This window comes from Empidonax traillii, unplaced genomic scaffold (assembly GCF_003031625.1).
Source record: "Empidonax traillii isolate 1590-97213 ecotype Southwest subspecies unplaced genomic scaffold, ASM303162v1 scaffold1464:size105375, whole genome shotgun sequence".
NCBI lineage: Eukaryota > Metazoa > Chordata > Aves > Passeriformes > Tyrannidae > Empidonax > Empidonax traillii.
Genome location: NW_020956657.1, coordinates 11,332 through 30,564, shown reverse-complemented (window position 1 = coordinate 30,564; position 19,233 = coordinate 11,332). Strand labels below are relative to the sequence as shown.

At 43.7% G+C, this 19,233-nt stretch overlaps 1 protein-coding gene across 1 annotated transcript in view; it reads left to right on the top strand.

The window, feature by feature from the left end:
- Window positions 1-19,233, top strand: part of LOC114070197 (fibrocystin-like) — a gene marked incomplete at its 3' end in the record, with an annotated part of 85,413 nt that overhangs the window by 59,327 nt on the left and 6,853 nt on the right. The window contains exon 35 of the mRNA XM_027907444.1: window positions 1,830-1,980. Coding sequence (XP_027763245.1) covers window positions 1,830-1,980 — 151 coding nt within the window. The remainder of the gene's footprint in view (window positions 1-1,829; window positions 1,981-19,233) is intronic.

Below are 19,233 nucleotides of genomic sequence, written 5' to 3'. Positions count from 1 at the left end.
GAAGAGTTGCAAGTTTTGCCATTAACAACACCTGTGTCAATGTACATTCCTGAATTCCCTTTAATAATTAATTCCTTTTATTCCTTTTCCTTTAATCACTGCAATTTGTTGACTGTTTTCCAGCATCAGTGTTTCAGGATGTGGTTACATGAGGACAGGAAGGAACTTCTGTTTGCTTACAAGCAAAGCTTGTTTATTTAAAAAGCAAAACAACAACAAAAAAGGTGAAAACTACTCAAAGCTCCTTGTATTGCTTTTCATGTCTGGTAAATTGGTTCCATGTCCTGAATCCAGCCAACCACCACCCCTTTGTGCCTTTAAAACTGTTGGCAACTTAAAAGATGCAGTTTTTCCTTTTAGTTATAAAAAGAAATACTGTGCAGGTTTGAAAGATAACCCAGTCCAGTGAATTTACTGTACAGGACAAGAGCAGCTCTCCAAGTGTTGTTATCAAAGGCAAGTGCAGTTCCCTATGCCTGGGCTTTGATTATTGATACAGCAGAGGGAAAAGTTCATTTAAACATAAAACGTAAAAATTAACTGTTGAAGAGGTCCAGCAACTTGCAGAGGCTTCTTTTTAGTAGCATTTTTGTAGTTTCTGATGTGGCTGCTTCATTTAACACTGTAACCTTCAAAAAAAATCATTGTCCTGTCTCTATGATCCTCTATTTTGTAAATCACATTGTCCTTTCCTGAGAGAACTCTGTCCTTTCTTATCTCTTCTGGAAAGTGATGTAATTTCTGATTCATGCTGGTGTTACTATCACTCACCTCCTTTCTGCCCTTCTTCCTACAAGTTGCAGGTATGTGTCTGGTGGTTGGGTGGGGAGAGGAGGGAGAAGCAACAATGGCCAAGGAAGGAATGAAAAGTGACATTGGATTATCCTGTCCTGAGCCAAGGCCTATAGAAGTAAATCTGGAAGTTTTCCCCTCCTTCTGAATCATAGAATCATTAAGGTTGGAAAAGACCTCTAAGATCATCAGTTGTTAACCCAGTACCAGCATGCTCACTAAACCATATGTTGAATCCTACAGCTCCCCATAGTGAAACACTACCAAAATCTGAAACTTTCAGCAGGAAAATCAAGGGACAGAAATGGTTTTTCCCCACACACCTTTTCTATTACTTCTTCCCCCTTTGCAAGGGGAGGCTTTGGAGCAAATGTCTGCTGGTGTAACTGGCACATATATCGAATCTGCTTAGTCTGGGCTGTTAAGTAAGTTTAATTAATTTACTAAGTTAATGTTCCAGTGTTAGCAACAAAGCATCGCTGCAATCAGCTGGGTAGCAGGAATTGGAACCCCTAAATGAGCTCATTTTTTCACAGTTGGAATTAGGGACCAGTTAGCCAGTTGTGTGGTTTTTTCCAATTTCTCCTCTTGCCCTGGGGGAGTTGCAAGTTATTCATTCCCCATTGCTAAGTGTGAGTAAGATGGGGAGGGGGGAGACAGGAGCAAACCCTACTCCATGTAGGAGTCCATCTTTGATCCTCACACTGCTGATCCCCTCGCTGTTGTCTGCACTTATCTCCCTGCCTTGGTCCTAGAATGGCATTTGCTCCTGTTTTTAATAGTTTGGGAAAGCAGAAAAGCATCACTGAGAGATATTTACTGCATGTATTTTCGTCCTGAGTGTGTGCAGATAAAGGGGGGAAAAAAACAAATAAACAATAAAAGAATGGAAACAAAATTACAGAAATTTGCAAAGTTTGACAAATGGTGGCCAGGAGTTGCCACAAGCTAATGGCTTGCAATGATTAATAAGAGTAAAAATAATTGCATTTCATTAAGATTGATGACACCCCATTTAACCTCCCTTCTCGTTTCAGCCCTAAAGTGGAAAGAGATGAAGTTCTCATCTATAATAGCTCCTGTAACATTACCATGGAAACTGAGGCAGAGATGGAGTGTGAGGGAGCTAATCAGCCAATTACTGCCAAGATTACTGAGATATGGAAAAACTGGGGCCAGAACACTCAGGTATAATCAAATCTTTTTTACAGACTGATTCAAACAGCTTAAAATTAAATTTGTAATATTGTGTACATTTAAAGGGGGGCAAGAAAAAAAACAATTTAGGCTGAGCAGCAGCAATATATAATATTAAATGCTTTCCAACTTTGAATAGCAGTTCTAATGCAGCGCAGCTGGATTAATGGTTAACTATGGTTAATCGTATTTTATGAGACATAAATGAGCTTTATCTTATTTTCTGAGAAATGTATATATTTTTTAACATTCTCCTTTTTTTTAAATTTTTTTAAAAATGAATTCAATTCTGCTTTAAAAGTGTTGTTTTCTGTTGAGCAGAAACCTTATGCTTGAAGTGCAGAGTGTCAGCTCTCTGGCACAGACTTAGCATTCAGCATTTGTGCAGCTCTGGTTATATTTGGGTTTCACTTCCTTTCAGTAGCTGGAGGAAAATGGGACAGTCCTCCCAGTGCAATCTGTGGGTGTAGCAAGAAAAAAAGATATATGCAAAGAGCTGATGATAAAAAGCTGTCACTCTAAACTACCAACATTGTAAGGCTCTATACTGAAAAATGTTCATTGCAAACCTAAAATTTTTAGAGACCTCATGGTTTTGTAGAGTTTTTGGGGACGTTGAGCTGAATACTGGGTTGTGCCACCTGTAAGAAGAAATTCAGAGGGTCTGGATATTTGGTGAACACCAAATGTCCCATTGTCACCATCCTTTCCTAAATGAGCAGCTCCTGAGGAGTGGTTTAGACCCACCATGTACAGGGCAGTGTGAGGGGGAATAGTTGCACCCCTGATTTATGATAAAAAACAAAACCCAATTATCTATTAAATTATCACATAGCCTTTTTAGTACAGTTAAAACTTAGGAAAGTGAAGTTCAGCATCAATGTTAAAGCCACCATGGGAATTTTTAGCTCTATCTGCAATATTCCCTGTATTTAAGGAATTTAAATTTAGTCTGCCACCCCAAAAGTATATGCAGTTTCATGGCAGAGTAATTTTGGTGCTTTTCTAGCATGAGATTCTCTCTCTAATTATTCTATATCTGACCTATTCTGTATGCAGGAGTCTCTGAACACTTCCCCTGTAAACCTATCTTACAGGAATGTTACTATTGCAGCTGACTATCCTAAAATACAAGTGCTTTCCTTCATTCTGTTAAGCCTGTCCTTGGTCTGTGAAGGAATGTCACATGTGGCCTGCTATTGGTGTTTGTTTGCTCATCAGCCTTGTTAATTATCGTGTCAGAAACACACCCAGCTAAGGAGAAAACCAACCCCAGAAAAATTGCTGGTTGGTTATTGCAGGAGGCCGGCAAAGGGAACAGACACCTCCTCATATGAATCCTTATATTCATATTTTCCTTCCCAAATGGGATAAGAGCATCTCTACAGCCCCAAAGCCTGGTTTGGAGCATTACAGGGGCATTACCTGCTGCTGGCTGTGGTCTGAGCAGCTCAGCTGTGTCACAGGTCCTGTAGATGATCACAGGTTGTCTTTTGGCTCAGGAGAGAGCAAGAATAGGAAGAAGTAGTGAGATTTGTCCCTGCTATGGTTTTTCTGCTCAGAGTAGGGAAAATCAAGGAAGTCTTAAGTGTCCTGAATGAACAAATTCATTCAGAGCAGGATGAAAACAGCAGCACTTTACATCTGAGATTTGCTGCTGCTTAATGAACCCAGCGGGCACTTGGAATCATTTTATCCCTCTTCCCAAAACTGGCTTGGGTGAGCAGAGGTGGATGGGTGGGGAGTTCAGATAAATGGTTTCAATTTTGGTCCCTTTCTAGCTGACAGCATCCCGTTAAGATTTACGACCTGGTGCAACGTGTGCCTGCTTCACTGTGGAGGTTTAAATCATGTCATGGGAACTGGCCTTACCTTTCCAGTGGAAAAAATGGTCCCCAGGTTCAGCACTAAGCAGTGAAATGCATTAATAGCACCACGTGCCTTAGGATAATGGTGCTATTAGCAGGCAGCACAACTCTGTGTACAAGTAATGGGGCTGCATCTCTTTATAATAACATCTGGCACTCCTATTGCACACTCATGCAAGGATCTCAAAGCACTCCGTAAAAAATGGGCATGATCCATGGCTGTTCCCAGCACAGCTGCACTGCTCAGTGTTTTGTTTTCTGCTGCTTCTTCGGCCACCTGAGGGATGACAGCCAGGCTGAGAACACAGCCCAGGTGGGCTTAGTGGGAGGTTTTGGGCAGGGATGGTTGGATGGGGGCACTTGGTCTGTTCAGCTGGAGAACAGGAGACTGAGGAGAGACCTCACTGCAGTTACAACTTCCTCGTGAGGGGAAGAGGAGGGGCAGGCCCTGAGCTCTGCTCTGTGGGGACCAGTGACAGGACCCAAGGGAGTGGCCTGGAGTTGTGTCAGGGGAAGTTTAGGTTGGATATGAGAAAAAGGATGGTTGGGCACTGAACAGGCTCCCCAGGGGTGCTGGGAAGGAGCGTGGTGTGTGTATGAAAGAGGATGGGTAAGATGGTGGCCTCTTCCAGGTCTGTGTTTCTGTGATGCTTTCAGCAGCCCTGTTACCAATAGCTCATGTTAAGCATTAAAGTTGTTTGTACTTTGAACTTTTATTGTCTTAGATAGGCAGAAGCTCCAGTTACTAGAGGGTTGTTGTACCTGGATACAAACTCTTCATAGGTGCATTTTTGTCCATTTCCTTAATTCCCTTTTCCCCTAATAAATGCATATAAAGTTCTATTTTAATGAAAATTAAGACCTTAGCACCGGATACCTTTATTTTTGGATGCTCTGCATGAGATTTGGCTAATTCTGCAGGGAAGAGAGATCTTTCGCCTCTGATTTCAGCATAACTTTGCTTGGAAATTTGGCTTGTGGTTATCATCAGAAATCAGAAGGTTATTTTTTGAAAATGATGGCTGTCCTCTTCATGTTGCTCCCTTGAGTCACATACTTGAATTTGCTGTATAGGTTGAATGTCTTCAAAAACTTTTGGGCAGAATCCTCAGGAAAACAGCTGCATTTTCTGGCAGGTGCCACAAAATCTGGTCTCTGAGCTGTTGCTTGCATGAATCAAAGAATCACTGAAGTTGGAAAAGACCTCCAAGAACATCAGGTCCATTGCTACAGTCTGAGCTGGCTCAGTTCAGGATTTAGAGAACTCTCAAAATTTTGGGGAGTTTCAAGTTGCCATCTGGAGATCTATGAGTTTCATGGCAGACTTAATGAAATTTGAGTTCAGCTTGGATTTTTCTTAGGCTCTGGTCTGTGCCCCACTATCCCCCAGAGAGTAGCTGTAATGATTTTCTTTAGCAAATGATTTGAGCTCTTGTCTCACTTATTGTTTGAAGCATTTTTGTCCTGTATGACTTAATTAGGTCACTTGAAGTAAGCAGCAGGCCTCTGCCCCACTGTTGCATTCAGCATCATTAGTGTTTGTAACTTTCTCTGTTATTATCTGAGAAAAGTTGCACAATTATTTTTTCTATTGGTATATAATGCAATTTAGCCTTCTGAAAAGAGAGGGGAGGGAAAAAAAAAAATCCAGCACTGATTGTATAATCCCACAGGACTTAATTAGCTCACAGCTTCACGATACACTGGATAATGGGAAGATGTGAATTAAATAATAAAAGGGAAAAGAGAAGTTCTAATGCTCACTCAGTACCTGTCCACTTCCACCTTGGCTGCATAATGAGATGTCAGTACCCTGACACTGATGAGACATGCAAAACACACCCACAACACATGTAAAGGATGCTCATGGGAAGGTCTGACCAGGCTCGGGTGGCTCTGAACCCATTATGCTTAGTGAGCCTTCAGATTATTATTCCGGATCACTGGACCAGACCTAATCATCATGCAAGGAATGCTGTCTGAGCCGTGTTTCCCTGCCCAGACTCCCCCTCCTCCTCTGGCCCAGATGGGTGATATAATGTTCAGTGGAGGGCAGATGCCACGGATATTAAGTCAGTCGTAGGGAAGCTGAACTGGTATCCTGGTGAATTCTCTACAACCCAACCCCCTCGAGGGGTCCCTATTAAGGAATAGAAGGCCAATAAAAAATAACTTCCTAGATAAAAATGCCATCCTGGATTATGGCTCTGCCTGGGTGTGCTGTGCTGCCTGGAGTTTGTTTTTAAACAGGGTGTAAAGGGAAGGTCTCGAGATTTAAGGAGCGGCTCAGAGTACTGACGATCTGTGAATTCTTAGCTTGGTGATTGACACCGAGATAACTGATTTGTTCACTCCTCATAAAAGGAAAAAAATGAAAAACCTCACAAAGGCTGTGTCTGAGATATGTACAGTCACCTAAGAGATCCTTGCTGTTCAACTTCCACTTAATGTAACCAAGACTCCCTTGGATTCCTCTGCATATTTTAGAATCACTCATTTTCTCCTTTTTTTTTTGTTGCCCTTTTCCCCCCCTGCTTACCATCTGTCTGGATTCCATAATATTTGAAGGTGAGGAAGTAGATGACATAGCTTCAACCATTGGAGATGTTTGGTGCTTTACAAAGGTGGCAAATCCTCAGCAGCTTTTGGGGAGCACGAAAGGCTCTCTGGAAGCTCAGAGCACTCTGGGCATAAAGGGTTGTTACTCTATTGTTCACAGCAAGACTGATGTCAAACCATAGAATGGTTTGGCGTAGAAGGGACCTTGAAGATCATCTCATTCCAAACTCCTGGCATGGGCTGAGTCACATTCTGCTATCTCAGGTTGATTAGGGCCCCATCCAGCCTGGCCTTGAACACTTCCAGGAGTGGAGCATGGATGAAACATGCTGCCTGTGAGGATGGGCTCATCCTGATCTGAGTAGGAGCCTGCAAATGAGTCCTGGCACCCCATGCTGGTAGAAGTCAGATTTGTGCTCCCTCGCCCTTGCTGGAGGGGAAGAAGCAGTTCCATTCGTCCTGCATCCTCACTTTTTGGACATGGATGTTGGAGGGTACTTCAAGTGTGACCTTTTCTTTTCACCTTCCTTGTCTTGGAGCAGAAAACCTTACAGGGGAAGGGACGGAACAGGTTGCAGCTTGATATGGAGTTTGTTTGGAGGGGGTTAATAAAACAGCTGCCCTCTTCTCCACTCGAGGAACAATAAGATAGTATTTTATTCTTGTGTATCCCTTTAGAGAGTGCAAAACACCAGTATCCTTTGTCTGACCATAAGGATCACATCTTGCTGAGGCTTGGGAATAGTTTTATTTGACTTACTAGCAAGTATCCTGGTAGAACCTGACATTACGGTGTCTTGGGCTGTGAGTAGAGCTCCTGAATTCTTTGCCCAAAAATTGCCAGGTCATGCAGGATGGGACATCAAGAGTAGGACTAAATGAAACTCTTTAATATTTTGTGTGTATTTTTATAAATCTGCACTTTTAACAGCCCGGCATCTTCGAATTCCCTGTTTTCTTAACCTGATATCTTGGTCCCAGTGTTATTTTCAGAAGGAGGTGGGGAATGCAATGAAACCCACCAAGCTTCCCAGAAAGAAAGCGGAGCAGTCCATAAAAAAGCTAATGAAAATAAACCCGCCGAGCCAGGGTTGGGGTGCAGTTGCTATCGGAGCAGAGAGGTACCAATGCAAGGTTGTTAAGATGTAGAGAACCAAGATGGCCTCCCCAGTAACCACAGGCAATGTGAAGAGATAAATGGTTGACCCGAGCCCGTGTCAGCCTAGGATTGATGCCACTATCAGCCCTAGTGCCTTTGCAATGATTTTTTAAAAAATCTCTGATAGAGTGTGTTATCTAGTTACTGGCACGAGGGCAATGGCCTGGAGGCAGCAAGGAGGAGGGGGGAGGAAGAAGGAGAGGAGGAGAGAGAGAGAGAAAGAAAAAAAGGTCATTCTAGGAGGACAATCTCTGTTGGGCTAAATGAGAAAATAAGGGCCTTGTTTTGTAAAGGGGAAAGTAAATAAATAAATAATAGAAAAAAGTGGCTGCTAGGTGTGTGAGGAAAAGATAGGCAAAATTGCTTCTCTTCCTTTCTCTGTTTTTCTATATTGTTTTTCTTTCTTTCCTCCTTTCTTTTTCTTTTTCTTTTTTTTTTTTTTTTTTTTTTTTTTTTTTTTTTTTTTTTTTCTTTTAATGGGTTCGGCCTTGGGCTGCAGTGGGAAATTTAAGAGATGTGCTTGTGGTGTGGTTTTATTTTCCTTTAACTTTTTGCTTCTTGATTTGAGGTTTAACTCTTTCCCCTCCTGCTCTCAGATCAAAAAATGAAGGACTGAATGGTAACTTAATTTTTTTCCCCACTGTAAACAGCCTCTTGTTGTTTTAATTTTCAATCCCACCTTCCTTTGGTATCTCTGAGAGGATTACTTCCTAAACTGTGACTTTCCAGGGAGCCCTTCTCTCCCCACCAGTCATACTAATGCTCTTAGAGGTGCATTGGAAGTTACCCCCAGGATGGAGTGCCCTTCTGCCCTGGATGGGGTGCCATTATCCCCAGGATGGGATGCCAATCTCCTGTAACCCACAGCACCCCAAAGCCTTTCCACCCTTATTTAAACACCCTTGTGTGAGATCAGAGTTGACTGCACGGAGCAGTTTAATGAGAACCATCTTCCCTCTCCCCTCCCTGTTTATTCCTGCTCCCAGCCCTTCAGAGAAATGCAGATTCAGAGTGAAAAGTGTCATTTTGAAGGTGCTCCTCCAGGGAACAGAAAGTAAATCTTTCCTATCCTTCACAAAGGGGAAGACTTGAATTAAGGTCAGGAGGGTGTGGGGAAGCCTTTCCGAGGGACCGCAGGCACACATTCTCTCCATTTGCTCCCAGGCTCTTGCACAGAGTCTTGCTGCCACTTTTCTGTTTAATTATGACAGACACTCTAATTGACTCCTTTGGTGTTTAGGCAGTCTTGGAGGGGGAGGGATTGTCTATGTCTGAAACCATGGCTCTGGTTCTCTGTCTGTGGGACTTGGTCTCAAAGGATCATAGAATGGTTTGGGTTGGAAGGGACCTTTAAGATCACCCAAATCCTTCCAGTAGACCAGGTTGCTCAAAGCTCCGTCCAACCTGGCCTTGTCTCAGTTTGAGGGAGGCACTGGGAGTATTTGATGCCTGGGACTATGCTGGGATGTCCAGCCTTGGCCTCTGGGTGAAGTCAAAGGGAAGCCTTAAGCCTCCTCCATCTACCCACCTTGAATTCAACTGGAAAAGGGTTGAGCAACATGGAGACACACAGAGCCCAGACTTGTTCTGCACTGGAGCATGGCTTAACATATCTGATGGTCTTGTCCTTCGAGAGGTGTGATGTGGGGTACAGATGTGGCCTTTCAGACACTTGTGTCACTAACACAGGACTCTGCATCATCATCTGACTTGTTTTCTCTTCCCAAACGGAGCAACACTGTGAGCTTGATGCTCCCCACGGGAGTTTTCTGTGTAGCAGAGTCATTGTCTTACTTCCAAACACTTCCCAAATATTTCTGGGGTCCAGTAAAGACTGGGTATGTGGTTACCCTTTATTGAAAGTTGGGGGACTTGAGTAGTGCAGTGTCGGTCAGGGTGGCAACATTAGAGTGGCCCTTGATGTGGTTGGACCACGGATGGAGATAATTTTTCCCTGCCATTTAATCCTCCAAAATGCTGAGCCTACACACGTTGGTATGTGTCAGGTGACATGGTGGCTCCACGTTCCTTCAAGTCACTCAGTTACCACTGGTTTATCCAAAGACTTTTATGGAGAAGGAAAACTTGGTGCATGTACACAGAGCCAACGAGTCCTCAGGGACATGGACTCTTTTGGATAAGCGCCGGCAGGATAGGGGCCAGGACCTCAGGCGGGCTGGTTATTGTGAGCCATGGGTTGCAGAGCAGCAGGAGCTCCTCTTTCTGTCTTTACAATGTTTCTGTGAGGTTGGAAGCTATGCCTGAACCCCGTGAGATGCCTCTGTTGTTTATGGCACTTGGTGTGAGGTGGGTGCTGGGTTACACACCTTCTGTAAGGAAGCAGCTCTAAAGTTCTGAGTTTGGCACCTGGCCCGCCCTCTAACCATGAGGGTAGTGTCAGGTGTCCCATCCAACCCACAAGAAGTGAGAAGAAGCCTTGGATAAAGTGTGTGGGAGGAGGACACATTTATGTTTTGCTTCTTGGAGAAAAGGTGGATAAATCCTGAGGACAACAAAAGCCTGAAAAGTTTGGTCTTGCAGTAAACCACTGGTAGTGATGGAAAAATAATTGTCTTGTACCATGATCTCTTCCCTGCACAGAATTTAGAGTAAGGAGTAGAGTAAGGACAAACAGTATTTGTTGTGTTGGGTTTTTTAAAGTCTGATATTTTTTTCTGATTTTGCTACTGTTGCTCACAAGGTTTACCTTACACTAAAAATGTGAACTGGGTGTACAGTTAAAGGGCAAACAAAATGCTGTACTATTTAAGTTATAGAGTGTTTACTAATAAATTAAAAAAACAATAATTGCTGCAGCAGGAGGGAAATCCAGTGTTCGAGGATTGGGCAACAAAGAATCTACTCGAGGCTTCCTCTTGTCTTTAAGGAAAGGGTTAATTTTATGTGATTGCCACTAAAAGCAAGCTGTTTTCATGATGAGCCTGTAATAGCCGGGTGATAGACTGACTTAACAACTGCCTGCTAAATGCTGGGCACCTTCCCCTGACTGGCAGCTCCCTAAGTGGAAGCCCCTCGTGTCCAATCTGTCCTCCTGAATAGCTGCAGAGCAAGGGACTTCATTAAGGGATCGTAAGACTACCTCGTAAAAACCGGCAAATAATTACCCCAGCGATGGGAAGGGGTGGAGGGGACTGGGAGCTCTGTTGTCCCTGTGAAGAAAAGCAGACGTGCCAGGGCAGGGAAGCGTCAGGTGAAGTGGGTGCAATAAACACTTCCCTGTGAACGCTGTGTCTTCTCAATAAAGAGGCAGTTTAGCCCCGTCCGTGGCTTTAACAAAATATTCCCAGTTAACTCCATGGGTGGTGGAGGGCTGGGAGTTGTTAGCTCATATTCAGTTAAATTTCAAATGTCAGAGCTCGTTAGTGGTGATTTTAGCCAAGCACTGTTTGTGAAGGGCCTGGGTAAATTTGAACTTCCTCAAATAAAAGTGAGGAAAGGGATTGCTGTTTTTCTTGTTGATTTATTTTCCTGCTTTCACACATCTTCTTAGGGTCCAGGATTCTGATCAAGGGTCATGCTCAGCTTCACCCACTTAGGGATTATGGGTCTCCCTCTTTCACACACACTCCTGCTCTTTCACTCTGTAATTCACGTTTATTTGCTGTTTTGCCTCCTGCCTTAACCTGTATTGGGTGAGTGGAAGGTGCAGTTTTTGCTTTCAGTCTTGAAGAAAGGTTTTCCCTGAGCTCACCAGCAAACCCATAAGGGCAGGCACAGCAGGGCAGCATGGAGCTTTCTGTGGTAGGCTTGGATTAGATATTAGGAAGAAATTCTTCCCTGTGAGGGTGGGAAGGCTCTGAGATTGCCCAGAAATGCTGTGGCTGCCCCATCCCTGGAAGTGTCCCAAGGCCAGGTTGGATGGGGCTTTGAGCAACCTGGGATAGTGGAAGGTGTCCCAGTCCATGGAAGGGGGTTGGAATGAGATGAACTTTAAGTTCCCTTTCAACCCAAACCATTTCGTGATTCTGTGATACCCTGAAATGAAGTGGTTCAGAAGAAGTTGGGCAGTCGGTGTTGCTCTGCAGTGACTTTTTTGGGAGTCCCACTGGGGTTAGTGATGGAATGGAGCCACTGGAGGTAAAAATGTGGCTTTAAAGTTGTGATTGCCCAGGGAATGTTGCAGAAATCAGGATTTTTCCATGCAGAAAGGACTGCAATTGCTCATCACTGGCATGGCCCCAAGCCAGTGTTCATTTTTGGATCTGGAAGAGGCAGTTTCTGGATTACCAGGTACCTGAGGGACTTGAAGGCAGGTACAATGGGATAACAATTTTGGGGAAGTTGGTCTCCAAGTGGTCCTAGCTAGCAGTGGATAAGGCTTTTTGCGTTTGGACCAAGATGCATCCTCCTTCTGGACATACATCCTCATCTGTGTGTGTGTGCACTAGGTACAGTGCCCATTTCTCCCCAAAATTAAATTCACCTTTAGAATATGCTACTATGCAGGCATCGGCATCCCTTAGCACTTGAATGCACTCAGATACCGGGCTATGGATGTGCCATCAGGGGTTTTTGGGTAATGGGGCCCTGGATTTTACATCCTGCCAATTGATTTAAGGACAGACAAATGTGTGTGGGGGAGGGCAGTAGTGGAAGCCGTGGAGTGCATGTTATTGCAGAGGATCTGCATTCCCAGCGAAGATGAGCTGTCACAGCCCTTTGAGACAGAGGGGTGGCTTCACAGCTCAAACAGCAGCAGTTTGTTCTTTCAGCTCAAAGGCTCCTCAGTTCAGAGTGCAGCGTGTTGGTCGAGCTGTTGTCTCTCACGCTAACTCTCATCTTGTTGTCTGGTTTGAATTAAGTTTGGGCTAAAACCTCTTGAAATGACAAGAGTGGCTACTGTCCCATAGTGTGTGTGATGCTCTCTCCAGCAGAGGCGTTCTCATTCAGTACAAAGTGCACTAAACTGACTTCATCTGCCTTCTGACTTGTGTTGTGGTGCTGTCTGCACCCCTGCTGAGATCATGTGCCACCGTGAGCTCAAACTACTGAAAAAAAAAATAGTTAAATAGATGAAAACCCTGTTCCAATGAGAATCAGTTCTAGTTTTAGCTATATAAAATAAATGTATTTAGATGTACATATCTGTTGCAGACACACTCTCATGTGGAAGGCATCTTGTGTCAGGAATGATCTCCCTTGTGAGTGCAGCGCCTTCCACTGTAGGGTCTGAGGCTTCATCTGGGTTTATCACAATTAAACTGACACCCCCGACTGCAGGGAAAGGGGTGTTCCCAGTCTTCTAAATGACACTTAATGCTCAGATTCCCATTAGGAATTGCCAAATTCAGCTTGGAGTGACAGTGCAAAGGTAGGCTTTGCTAAGGCGTGACATCTTCCCAACCCTCCTAACCCAGTGTTACCCTATTGCTTATGTGACCTTTTCTGTACGAGTCCCATCTTCACCTTTTTACCTTTGTGGCAGATAAGTGTTTTTGATGATGACAATAAAGATACCACAAAGCACTTTTATTCTTGGTTGCCCCATCTGGGCTGTGCCTTTGATCCGAACGGCCCGGCGTTCCAGTCAGATTGCACTATCAGATGGAGCTGGCTCTATTTCCTGCATTATTCTTCCTGGCTGTACCACATTATGCAATTATGTTTGCATTTAAACCTGAGCACTTACCTGTAATGATGCTGTAGTTCAGTCCATGATACATTATGGCAGCAGATAATGCACACAGATAGGCTAAGGCAGCATGTTGTTGATGTGCTAAAACTAAACAGGGCATTGGGTTTGAAAGCCGGCTCTGAAAGCTCGCAGGTTGGGCTGAGCTGTTTAAAAAGCTCACATTACTGAAATAACAGCTGTGAAGGGGGGAAACTCTCTACCTGAGGGGCAGGTTCAAGGTTCTCTCCACTGCAGAAGTCTGACACCAGCACTGCTGGTCACTGCCACACACTTCTGCAGGAGCAGGATGGTCTCAGGAGCTGCTGGGAGTCCCAAATCCTGCATCCCTGTAGTAAAACAAAAGTGAGGGGAAATGAGCCTTCCAGTACCTATAGGGGTCTTACAGAGAGGCTGGAGAGGGACTTTTCACAAGGGCATGGAGTGACAGGACAAGGGGGAATGGCTTCCAACTGAAATAGAGTAGGTTTAGATCAGATATTCGGAAGAAATTCTTCCCTGTGAGGGTGGTGAGGCCCTGGCACCGGTTGCCCAGAGAGGTAGTGGACTCTTCATACCTGGAAGTGTTCAAGGTCAGGTTGGATGAGGCTTGGAGCAACCTGGGATAGTGGAAGGTGTCCCTGTCCGTGGCAGGGGGGTTGGAACGAGATGACCTTTAAGGTGCCTTCCAACCCAAACCATTCCCATTCTTATGGTGCACCTTAGGGAACTGACTGTGCCTGGGCTGCTGGCCAAGCCCTTTACACCAAGCCAGGTTTGCAGTGGAGATGGTTTGTGTATCAGTTCTCTTATATTCCCCAAATTCCCACAGGAGCTGTTTTAAAGGGGTGGATCCCACACCAGCGCCCTGGCCTTCTCAGGTGATTTGGCACTCTTACAAAAGGATCTAAACCAGCAAAAGTTCCACCTCAGCATGAGGAAGAACTTCTTTCCCTTGAGGGTGGCAGAGCACTGGAACAGGCTGCTGAGGGTGGTTGGGGAGCCTCCCTCTCTGGAGACATTCCAAACCCACCTGGATGTGTTCTGGTGTCACCTGTTCCAGGTGACCTTGCCTTGACAGAAGGATTGAACTAGATGATCTCCAGAGGTCCCTTCCTACACAAACACTCTGTGATTCTGTTTATCTCCCTGCCTGATCCAAAAAAACCATCATCAGCTTTCGCTGACGCTATTGGGGTGGACCAGCCTCATTCTTCCCACTCCATTTACTGTAGTGCCCATTCAGAAATCCTTCTTGCTGGCACATAATCACATAATTTGATTTCTTTTCCTGCAGGTGGTTGGAAAATTGTTAAGCTAATCTTTGCATTTGCAGTGTTTGCTCTCAGATTAGTCAGTGTAACTCAAGATCATTCAATTGTGAGACAATATTTGCACAGTGAGCACTGCGAAGGCTGACACAGTCACCAGGCTTGGTGATCCTGCTTGTGTAAACAACTTGATGTTGCAATTTTCTCATTACCATTAAATTGCTGTTTTTAATTTGCCTCAGAAACCTCCATCCTTTGAGAAATCACTGTGTTAGGGAGCTGTCTAAATTATGTGCACTCTTCAACTGTGCTCTGGAAAGGGAAAAACCAGTTGTGTTGGATCCAAACTGGAAGGTTGCACTGAATTCCCCATTGTATCTACATGCACAGGATTTTCAGTCAAGCTGGGCTTAAAACTGTGCACTGGGATAGTTTCCACTGAAAAAAAAAATCCATCTCTGAATATCAAGCCATAAATGAACATTGGGAAGATTCTTGTGAATTAACCAGGAGTTATGGTGCAGAAAAACTGCATTTTGTGAAGCAGGGCTCCTCATGTGCTCCAAGACATTTCCTCTGCTTCCAGGATGTTTCCCTTAATATTTGAATTTGAGATTTCTGATTTTAGGATTGACCTGCCAGTATAACCCTCAAAAGACCCTGAGAGACTCAAGAGCAACCCTTTGGTGCTCATGTGAGTCTGGTAAATAGACAAGGACCTTCCCAGGGGTCTCATGTTTTGTTTAATTATGGAATGGATTAATAGTGTTCATATCTGTCCAATGCTTGGTATTTTACCTTGAATTTGAGGGAGCTTTGTTGTTTGTGTGTAGGAAGATGATTTGAACTATACATGGAATATGCCCCCCTCCACCCCAACAAGAGCAGTGTCTTCTCAGTGCCCTCCCTATGAAAGCACCATAAGGTCTAACTAATCCTCCCTATTTCTAATTAAATAGCTCTGGTGCAAAGAACTTTACCTTCTGTGCCTGGAAATTGCAGTTGATTATTCCCCTGCTGGAAAAGCTTTTTTTTGTTGTTGTTGTTATGTTTTTGAGAGGTTTTTTGCTGGTTTTGTGTTAGGGATTTTTTTTTTTTTTTTTTAACAGGAATTAAGCTGTTTCTCATGCCATTGTCCGGTTGCAAATTGGCCTGAGACTGACTTGTGCCATGGGCTCTGACCTCCAAAACTGCCCACTCATTTTTTTTCTGAACTAATCAGCTCGATGAACTATTTACAGTTGGCTTTTGGGTCTTCTCACTGCTTCTGTTGCTGCCCCTGTCTGAGTAATTAATGACACTGTGGCTTGTTTATGGTCTTGAGTTACTAATGCTGTTGGCTGCAAATGCATTTTTACCTCTGGGACGTGCCAATTTCCCGGTTCTAGTCCCACCTTACCAGCCCAGGTCAATTTTTTGTGTGTAAACAGATTTATCCTGTAATAGTTGGGGAGAGACTGGGGTCATTCATCAGTTCCGTGGAGAACATTCCTGGCCAGATTCTGCCCTTTTTGTGCCTGTGCAAGTCAGCAGAAGCTGGAAAGATTCCTGCAGGACAGCTAAAATTAAAATGAATAAGAAAGCAAAAAAAGAGACAGGATTACTTTTCCAAGTCAGGGTACAGCCAATCTCAATTAAAAATAGAGATATTGGATAATGCACCTCATGTCCAGCCACATTCCCAGCCCTGATCCAGGTTGTATTAATGTTTGCAGGAGACATTAATGAGGGATCTGTTATGTGGCCCTCTTATGTAGGATAATACCAACTTCATTTTAAAGCTGGAGTGCAGAAGTTACACAGCAGCAGATAATGCAGATAGGAATAAAAATATCATCTGATGGCCTTGGAAATGGGTTGTTGGGTTATGTTCCAGGCTTGTTCTCTCCCAGACAATCATTTCAAGCATGTTAATTCATAAGGGAAAACTGAGTTTGTTCTCCTACCTCCTCTGGAAACTTATTACAGGTTCTCAGTGCATGGATAGTCAGAAACATTTCGATCATTTCCAGCTTTGGTTTATTCATACCTACAGTTACTTACAATCTGTTTGGGGATATTCTTGCCTTTTGGCATAAATTATTATTTTTTTTCACAGTGTATAGTTCTCTATGTACCTTTTCTCCTTCTGGTTGTTTCTGGGGGCGGTTTTGTTTGTTTGTTTGTTTTAATGTGTTTAAGGCTAATTCCTTAGTGATTTGTGATTCAAGAACAACCACTCCTACCATTTTTTAAAAACATTTATTTCAGAAACTAGAAGAAGATAGTCCCATTATCTATTTACCTTTGTTGCCCAGTTTGATTACCAGTGCATATTCAGTAGGGTTACCCATGGGTGGTCCCTGCTATGACATGAATTTAAGGGACATCTTCCATTCATGTCTTTGGATCATTAGCAAAATTCATCACTGTTTTGTTAAGGCATTTTGTACCAACATCTAAAAACCACAACCTTATTAACTCAGTGGTAAACTGACATCAGGGACTGCTGTAACACTGGAACTCAGAAAATAAGGACCTCGGTGATCAGATTGTGCTATTTTCATCACATGGAATTGAATTGGGTGAGGAATTTCTCAAGGTCTAAAGTGGATGAAATCTTAGGAGCTAAGAGCCTGTCCTGTCTTTGAGGGAAGATCAGGAGAAATCAGGAAAGTCGAAACAGGAGTTATACTGATGATCCTTGTAGATCCCTTCCAACTCAGGATATTCTATTAAATAGAAATTATAAAGGTGAATGTGGTTCTTTTGCTAAGGGGATGGAAGCATATTTTCCATTGCAAACTTCTCCAGAGTTTCTCCTTTCACTTTCTACTCCTTCACATCCAGGTTGTAATCGCCTCAATCAGCAGCAAAGCTGGAGTACTTAATGATGTGCACATGATGTGCACAACCCCTTTAAGGGGTTGCTGAGCACATTGTAACGTCCACTAGACTGTTTTGGCACTCTGATTTCCAAAGAAACTCAGTACAGGCTACTTAAATATTTGAAGACAGCTTCTCTGGAATTGCTGCAGTCGTGAGCAAGAGAAACCCTGCAAAAAAAATGGTAACTCAGTCTGGCTTGTTTGTTTTTCTGTGGTGGAAATTGGCCTTTTTGGAATGGAAGGGAAATTTCCCCGGGTAAAGAAGGGTTCACAGTGTGCTGGTTTGCAGCTCTTTCCTGGTAGTTGTTTGCTGTGCTCCTGTAATGGATGTGGAACCCTCTGTGCTGAGACTGCTTGGAGGAGACTTGGGAACCTCTGCTTTCATTATTAGCCTTAAAAATCATGGAATCATTTAGGTTGGGAACGACCTCCACAAATAACCCAGCACTACCAGGTCCACCACTAACCCACATCCCCAAGTGCCACAGCTGCATGTTTTTTGAACACTTCCAGGGATAATGATTCCACCACTTCACTGGGCAGCCTGTTCCTTGACCAGCTTTAGTCTGTCCATTCGCTGATTTCATACCACAGCCAGTTAAATGCATATATTTCCACATGGAACTCTAAACCTATATATTTGTTTACAAAATAAGTTGTTTCACTGTGCTGTTGGTACAGAGAATATTTTTTCTTGCTGCTTAGACTTTTTGCACAATATAAGGTATTTTCTGCTCCCTTTGGGATCACCCCATTCCACCTTTCCCATGAATCTACATATATACCTTTATTCTCTCTGTTAGCAAAATTCTTATTCAGTGCTGAGAATGGAAAGATTGTTGCAAAATTCCTCTTTTGGTTCTGGTTTATGTAGAAAAAAAGCACATTTCTTAAGATGGGTGATGAAGTGCAGGCAGAACACCGTTCTTACAGCAGCAGGATGAGGGAGAGTGTCCTATGATTGTTGGCTCAGGGATGCTGGTTGTACAGAGGACGACCTACCCATGCCAATTGATATTCTCTAATTTTATGGTTGTGGTGAGCATTTTTCAGTTAATTTGGCAAAGGGTTAGAGGTGTGACAGGCAGGAAAGACAAATGATGCCAAGAGAGAGGTTTAGCTTCTTTGAGCACTGGGCAGTGTTTTCCTTGTTAACTCTACTGACTGTAGCAAATAACACGCATTTGCATCCCTTTCATGTGTGTGTAGGAGGGAGGAGCCTGCACCAATTTGTCTGGTTTAATTATAGATGTTCTACCCACCTTCCTAATTGCTCCTTCATTAAGAAGTAGCTTGTTTCTTTTTTCCCTAGGAGCTAAAAATAATCAACTTTTGTTTGTTTCTGTAAATATTTTTTTTCTGCCCTTGAGGAGATAATTATTTCTATTGTTGCATGAAGATGGTGGCCAATACAGGAGGAATAATTAGAGCAGATGGCTGAAAATACTTCCCTTGTAAAAGACATCTAGTGTAATAAAACACCTCCCCTCCTCTTTTGTCTCCTCCAAATATACGTTTTTCTTTCCTTCAGGTGGATGGGAGTTGGGTGAGGGGGCGTAAATCTTTTCCTGATGTATTAAACTGAGGACCTGTCAAGAGTTCACAGCCTGGAAAGAGAGCTCCCCGTATCCATCACTGAAATTAAAGCGTTTTCAAATGTGGTGTGGAGTCCTGGGTGTGCGGCGTGGGGAAATATCCGCTGCACTCCATCACTTGAAATGTTAACCTTGTCTCTCCGTGGTGACTGAGGACGGGAACACTTGCTCTCGGTACTTGCTGGTTAAATGGCAATCTGTCAGCACCAAGGAAAGGCTGCCCTCGTGGGTGTCAATCTCGGCTGTGTCGGCGCCGCTCCAAACCTCTGTTCGTTCCTGGCCGTGCGCTCCGG